General features: G+C 29.2%; 2 protein-coding genes across 5 annotated transcripts; one reads left to right on the plus strand and one right to left on the minus strand.

Moving 5' to 3' along the window:
• The first annotated feature begins 481 nt into the window (after positions 1 to 481).
• Positions 482 to 4467, plus strand: LOC111884006 (uncharacterized). Of its 4 annotated transcripts, none has more exons than XM_023880337.3 (5): positions 482 to 841; positions 1133 to 1258; positions 1581 to 1751; positions 2184 to 2297; positions 4449 to 4467. In XM_023880337.3, the coding sequence occupies exons 1-4, from the start codon at positions 764 to 766 to the stop codon at positions 2280 to 2282; spliced, it is 474 nt and encodes a 157-aa protein (XP_023736105.1). In that variant the 5' UTR covers positions 482 to 763; the 3' UTR covers positions 2283 to 2297; positions 4449 to 4467. The 4 variants fall into 4 exon arrangements, with proteins under 4 accessions (XP_023736105.1, XP_023736103.1, XP_023736104.1 ...); XM_023880335.3 differs by lacking the exon at positions 4449 to 4467 and adding an exon at positions 2671 to 2891; XM_023880336.3 differs by lacking the exon at positions 4449 to 4467 and adding an exon at positions 2380 to 2454.
• Positions 2403 to 5242, minus strand: LOC111884005 (BTB/POZ domain-containing protein At3g56230). The gene is made up of 3 exons (XM_023880333.3): positions 4910 to 5242; positions 4429 to 4605; positions 2403 to 2983 (listed from the first exon to the last, which is right to left on the minus strand). Exons 1-3 carry the CDS (start codon positions 5075 to 5077, stop codon positions 2525 to 2527), a joined length of 804 nt encoding a protein of 267 aa, XP_023736101.1. The 5' UTR covers positions 5078 to 5242; the 3' UTR covers positions 2403 to 2524.
• Positions 5243 to 7646: the final 2404 nt, after the last annotated feature.

Consider the following 7646-nt stretch of genomic DNA (forward strand, 5'->3'; position numbering starts at 1 on the left):
CCGTGTTACCATTGTCGAGTCTTCCATATCCCTTCTTTTACTAATATGCCCTCGGTACTCTTTTCAAAATACCCAAATACTATTATTAATTAATCAAACATTATAATTATTTCCAACTAAGGATTAACATATATTAACCTATGTATATATAGGCAATAAACTTAACGTGAAGATTGTAAAGACTTGCATATTTAAAAAATAGTATAGCGAGGATAGGCATCATTAAATTTCTAACGACGAAAATAACATATTAAACACCAGGTATAAGTTATTTGTCAGTTCTGAAGCAGGAGTCAAGAAACAATTTGCAACGTTAATGTCGTGGTCCTCCTTGCATACCCTTATATTCACGCAATTCGATCGGCCAATGAGAGAATTTTAAATTCTAGATTAAACTTTCATATATTATTTGTCTATTAACACATATATATGTTATTCGAACTTAAAAGGTGTAGAATGAATAAAACCTAATGGGTCATGATCACCTTTTTTTTATTTTTGTATTTCTTGGGATTTACACAAAACCAAGTATAGTGTTAAAACTGAATAAAAAGTTGTAGGAATCCGAGGACCATAATTTGAGGGAGTATTTGGTATTTTAGTCCAAATTAAATAGAGCATAAAAGAGCCATGTGTGACTACTGATCAGTAGCAAACACGTCAGTGATCAATGATTCGAGGGCTCATCTTCTCTTTATAATAATAAGATTCAGAGATAGTTGCAGGTTCATACTTCATATTCAAAGGAGGCAATTAACTAAACATGGTGTCAAGAGAGCACAAGAAAGCCACACTGCATGAGAAGCTGCAACTTCTTCGTTCTATCACAAACTCTCATGCAGTAATTCTCTGATCCGTTCCATTCATTGGCTTATAAATTTTTTCATCTTCTTCAATCATGCATATATATGCACATAAAACCTTTGATTATCAAAAGGATTATTATATTTGTTCCCTATATATTATGTAGTTTTTGGATCATCTCTGGAATCTCTGTTCGATCTTTGATTGGTTCTATATGTGTGAAATCCGATTAAGTTAATTAGTTGAAACCCCTTTAAATTATATATAGCTTTTAATCATGTATATAATCTGAATTTTTAAAAATCTATTGTATATATACTTGTTGCAGAAGAACGATTCATCGATCATACTAGATGCATCCAAGTACATCGAAGAGCTCAAACACAAAGTACAAATACTAAATCAAGATATAGCAAGCGGACAAAGCTCAAGCTACCAGAATTCATGGCCCCTGGTACTATATATGTATTTTCATTAATTAATGTTGGATTCGTCATGTCCCTATCAATATTCTTATTTTATGAGTTTCAAGTTCATTAATTATACGAGTGTGACTCATAAGATGCATAATAAAGATTAGAGATGAAAGAAAATTAGGTAAGGAATGAATCTCCATATATAGTATACATCACTTGTCGTTATTCATCTTTTTCTTTAAGACACGCAACTTAAGCTGTATATATACATTCAATTCACGCGTTTTTTAATTTGTAACTGAATCCATCGATTTTGCATGTTTGTATACGTTAATGATCATGTTGTAATATCTGTTGCAGGTAACAGTTGAATCTGTAGAAAAAGGTATACGAGTAAATCTTTACTCAGAAAGAAGCTGTCCAGGTCTACTGGTCTTTGTTTTGAAAGTTTTTGAAGAACTGAGTCTTAATGTATTGGAAGCTAGGGTTTCTTGTACAGGCAGTTTTCACCTAGAAGCACTTGGAGATGAGGTACTTTAATTCATGCATGAACTTATATATCACTACTATACTTTTCAATATCACACACACACACACACAAACAAACATATGTAATAAAGCTAATAGGGAAAACCCCAACATGTACATTAATTACATGGTTAATTAGCCTTTTGTACTAATCTACACTAACTTAATTTCTGGAATTTTAATTAATGTATATGGGAATTTTGTCGTTTTCATGTGTGAATTTGAATCTTTAGCACTTCTTGATAAGTTTCGAGATTGGGGTTCTTCAAGTAGAACGATTATAACTAGAGGCCAATATATGTCTTTCCTTGATTTCTTAGTTTTCTATGAATACATAATTTGTGTTTTAAGAAGGTTTTGAATACACGAACTCAAATTAAGGGCTTACAATGTCATTTGAAGAAGCGAACTGATCAGAAGGACTGGTTTTTGTAGATTGACGAAAACGGTGAAAGCATAGACGCCCAGATGGTGAAACATGCAATCTCAAATGCCATTGAAAACTGGACCCAAAACAACCACCATCAAGGCTGATAAATCATGCATCTGGTTTGCTCTGGTTTCATAAATCTTGTTCATTTTTGTAGCTAGCTATGCTTGAATTAATTCCTCTATATATGTTCATAAACAGGTGTATCTTAAATCTCCATCGTATGTTTCAAAACAATGGTTTTATCATATAAACGAAAAGTGATAATTAACATGATTCTGTTGTTATAATAATTAAATACGTATAATATATAGTAATAGTATTATGACAACTAATTAATTGTAGCTCAAATATCACTTCTTCTGTTTTTGATATCCAAAAAGGAAGCCCTCGTTATCTGAACAGTCAGATGTGGGTTCTTGAGTGCAAACACATCAAATCTAGCTGCAAAAACTATATCCTCCATGTTCTTAACAACAAAACTCAATGCAGTCTCCTTAAGGTTGCGATTACAAGTAGTATCTGAAATCTCAAGAATGTCAAGTGCGTTATTCGTGTTAAGGATTTCAAGCATTCGGTTCTCACAAAATTTTTGTAAGAATGGGATTTCATATTTGTCAGCTGCTATTGATAGTGAATAGAGATGTTTTTCGAGCTTTTCTTTGGCCAAATCACCACTATAAAGGAATTCCAGTAAAGATTCGATTTCTTCATGGTTTAGTTCAGGGAGGGTAATAGTGTCATTTGGTGCAGCTTTGCATCCATCAGAATCTAACATGTTTCTAAATATGTTCGACCTCGTTGCCTGTACATGTTACAATAATACATCAAATCATGAAGTTAAAAAACGATATATATATATATATATATATATATATATATATATATATATATATATATATATATATATATATATATATATATATATATATATATATATATATATATATATATATATATATATATATATATAACGTGGATGGACAATTATTGTGCGAACATTTGGACAGTGCGATTTTATGATAATTATTAAGAGAATAAGTTGTTTAGTAATGCGAATACGTTCAACCTTACAAAAATATCGTCATTTTCATGCATTCTTATTAATTTTTATTCATTTTTGTTCTTAAAAATCGTTTTTCACTCATTTTCATTCTGACAAAATACGAGTTAATAAACATTCTGACAACATTCTGACAGAGTGAGAATAATAATAAAAAGTTTATAATAACCTTATAGACGATTTAATTAGTGAGAATTTGTGATCATGACAATAGTTATGTAATATTGAACATATTCATATTATCAAACAACATATTTTCTTTGTCATTCTAATAAAATATCATTGTCCACACGTCCGCACAATAAATGTTTATCCACATTTGAACCTAGTTCTCTCTCTCTCTCTCTCTCTCTCTCTCTCTATATATATATATATATATATATATATATATATATATATATATATATAATGAGTCATTTGTTATTTAAAAAAAGCTCTTACTAACAAACTTAATGATATCGAATTTAAATTACTAGCTCCTATGATTTAAGGCTTTAAACCCAAGATTAATGGGCCACAAACTCATATAGTTTAAGCCCAAATAGAAAAACTAAATATGTTTTTATTATTTTTTTCCTAATTATTTTTTTATTATTTTAGATGATGATAAATATAATAAAAATTTATTAATTTTATTAAATATGATAAATAATAAATAAGAAGATGATAGAAAAAAAAAGTAGACAGGTATTTTATTTTTGCCCATATACTAATACATTGCATAATTTCTTTCACACTCGGAAGCCCAAAAGAAAAGTTAATCTAGACTCTACAATCTTAAAGGTATTTAAAGAATAAGTTTATTTTTCTTGGTAAGATTTATTTCAAATATATTTATTTCTTCCTCAACAATTATTGCAAAATAATGACGTTGACTTTTGTTTTGAAATTATATCATTTTATTTTATTAATGAGTATTTAAAATTTTCTTATCGGGTTTTCTTATTTAAAAAAAGAAAAAAGAAAAAGAAAAGTAGTTCCTATACTCAACTTATAGAAACATATATCTTTGATTCTCTATATAGTATGTTTATGCAAATTCTTATTTAAATAATATATCAAATATTTAACGAATAATTAAATTGTAGACATGACAATCTGGAGCAGTTTACTTATGAATTGGTCAGTTTTGTATGCATATTGAATGATGATAAGTAATTTAGAAAAAGAGGAAGAGTAGTACCAACCAGTAATGCTCTATGTGCAGGTATGGAGGGAGCATCATTACCAGGCCTGATAAGAATGTCTGTATGAATCTGATCTCTAAATGCATCGATGAATCCACTTAAAAATCCCAACTTTTGATTCATTTCTTCTTCCATCTTCCTCATCTCCTTCAACCATTTCAATGAACTCGAGAAACCCTAAAACAATTTCAACATTTTCCTTAGTTTACACCGGTTAACTCTGCCATTTATTCACATGATTTTACAAGGACGATTTACACCCGTAACATGTTAGATTTTGAGCTTCGAATATCAATAATAACATTTAGACAATTCAAGAACGAGAACCAATACACCAATTATTTTTAACTTTTTGGTCGAATTGATCATTTAAAATCACTTTGCATGCTTATTGCTATAATCGTATTTAATAGTAAAATGATGATTAAGAAGCTAAAATTCTTGAATAATAATTAGGAGAATTGATTAACCAGTTAATTACCTTGGAAGAACCGGAGGCATCACCAGATGATTTCCCAGAAAGTTTATGATCATCAATCTTGTTTGTGATGGCGATAATAGTTTTGGCACCTTCATAACAAGCCACGCATATAGTGTTCCTTGGAGGCCTCAAATTATACGGCATCGTGCTACATACTGAGCAATCCATGTTCTTAATTATTTCCCTTATAAAAAGGCGCCAAATATATGTATATGTCAAGATTTTGAAACTAGCAGAAATCCTTATTAAGAACTGAAGAACAAAAAATAAAATGAAAATAATGAAGAAGGAGACGAAGATGAAGATGATCGAATGAAGTATTGTTTAAGAGATGATGTGTTGGAGGTTGCTTTTTGAAGTTATATATGGAAGAATCCACAAAAGGAAGCAATTAAAAAATTGCTTTAGTTATAAGCATATATTAATTAAATATTACATCAAAGTATATATATATATAATCATATATAATTAATTAATGTTTCCCTATTGGAAATATAATGCTGCCTTCCAAAAAGCCACGCTTTCTTTTGTTATATTTTTCTTCTTCCGAGTCATTATTTGGTTGAGAAATTAAATATATTCTTACAATTTACTACTATTTATCTTCTTATCCATATCAAATTGTAACAAGTGGATTAAAATATTATTAACGAAAATTAAATATAACACATATCATCATTTGACCCGGCAGGAAAAAATTATAGGAAAATATTTAATTTCTCTATTTTGTTTTGTATAAATTCAATAAAATGGAAATTACTAAAACACCCTTCTAGTGGAAAGGATTTTCTTTGCATCAATATTTATGATTTTTACAGAAATCTATATAACTATTGCACGTTTAAATTGAAGGGTAATATTGTTGACATTTAAAAAATAAAATAAAATATAGGGAAAACTAGTAAAGAATCAAACTTAGTATTATTTACAAAAACGTCTCAGTAACTCATTTATTTAAAAAAAGAATAAATAAATAAGATGCTCTACAAATAACTCCGTTTTATTTATGTAAACTATATATAATAAAAGTTCATTTTCGATTTCACTTGCGATTAATTTTATATTCAGGTTTTCAGGAAATTTAAATTATTTAACTTTTGATAAAATTTCAAGATATAGTTACATATTTGCTGATTAAGTATCACTTACTGACGTTGATAATGCAATTTTATCATTACAAGATATCTAGATCATAATTAAATAAACAAATATTCATATATTAAAGCAATGTCTATAACTAAACAATGCAATTATAGAAAGACAAACAAAAATAACATTATTGGTAGATTAATTCGATTTGATTAAACTATGGTTATTCAAAACACTTCATTTTCGTTGCATTTGTTTCCACAAAATTACCTTTTTTAAATATTCTTTACACTTGAATAAGTAACAAATCGAAATCACTTACATAGTTACATATCATTATTATAAAAAATATGTATATAAAGAGCAAAGGGAATAATAGTTGGTGGAGGGTATAATTGTCAAATACTATGAAAGATGTGGGGGTAGGGGTGGGGTACCAAAGTAGTGGTTAGAGAAGAGAACCCAAATATAAAAGACGAGGAAAGTGGAAAAAGACATCCCAGCCTTATAACAGCAAACATGTGGTAAGCCAAGCACGTCTTTCATTACCCCCTAAACATTTATAAATTTCAAAAACCAGTCCCTACCTTTAAAAATTATAAACATTTAAGTCCAGCCTGTCCACATCAACACAATTCCTGATGATTACACTAACTACAAGATTCTCTTTTTAATTATATAGATAGGACCCAATAACCTACTCTGTCTTCCCGTAGTGTTTTGTGAACCATGAGATTATGAAAGCACATATTTGTATTTATTTTTGTACATTAACTTAAAAATAAGATCGATTTGATTATCAAATAAGAGACATAAAGGAAAATAAAATGAACCCGATACAATTGAGATGAAACCAATGAACCAAACACAAGTGAGTTAATAGTTGAGATGTGGAAATCAATTAAAAAAACATACTATTCTCATATTAGGTCTTTAATTCTCACATATTAATATTCTTAAGCCCAATACATGAATATATGCAAATAAGCTTAAGCCCAACTGAAAGTTGACCATTAGCCCAATAGGCCGTAAAACTTTGGCCCAAAAACATAACCATATAAATTTGGCCCTATTAAACCATAGACCCTAGTCCAATAACTCTATATCAGATATATTACAATATAATATCATATATAGAAATTAAAACAATATCAGCAAGCTAATTTATTTTATAATGTTAAAATTACTATACAAAGCAAGGTAGGAATATTTGGGTGCATTATCGTAGAAACTATTATCGTTCTCCATTGGATTTAAGGCCATCGCCTATTCCTTATTTCGATTCATTCTGACGGTTGTGATCAGCTCCACTATTCTCGTAATGGTGGTACAGCGCCACACCAGATAACACTGCCAATGTTAAAGCTTGTGCATGCATCCTGTAGTAGAAAAACAAATACATATTAAAATAACCATAAAAATAAATATAAATTGTTTAAATGCTTCATTAAACATTTGTATAATTGTATAATTTATGGATTAAACCTGGCATGAATGAGCCTCAGGCTAGGCTTAATTGAAGCTCTCTTAGCACTTGTGTAAGCCATTGATGCTCCAACTGATGTTGCCCAAATTGTGCCTACATATATATTTATCAAAAACACTCCATTATATTTATCGGTTTGATTATTCAAAATATTAAATCTAT

Source organism: Lactuca sativa, chromosome 2, assembly GCF_002870075.4.
Source record: "Lactuca sativa cultivar Salinas chromosome 2, Lsat_Salinas_v11, whole genome shotgun sequence".
NCBI classification, from domain to species: domain Eukaryota; kingdom Viridiplantae; phylum Streptophyta; class Magnoliopsida; order Asterales; family Asteraceae; genus Lactuca; species Lactuca sativa.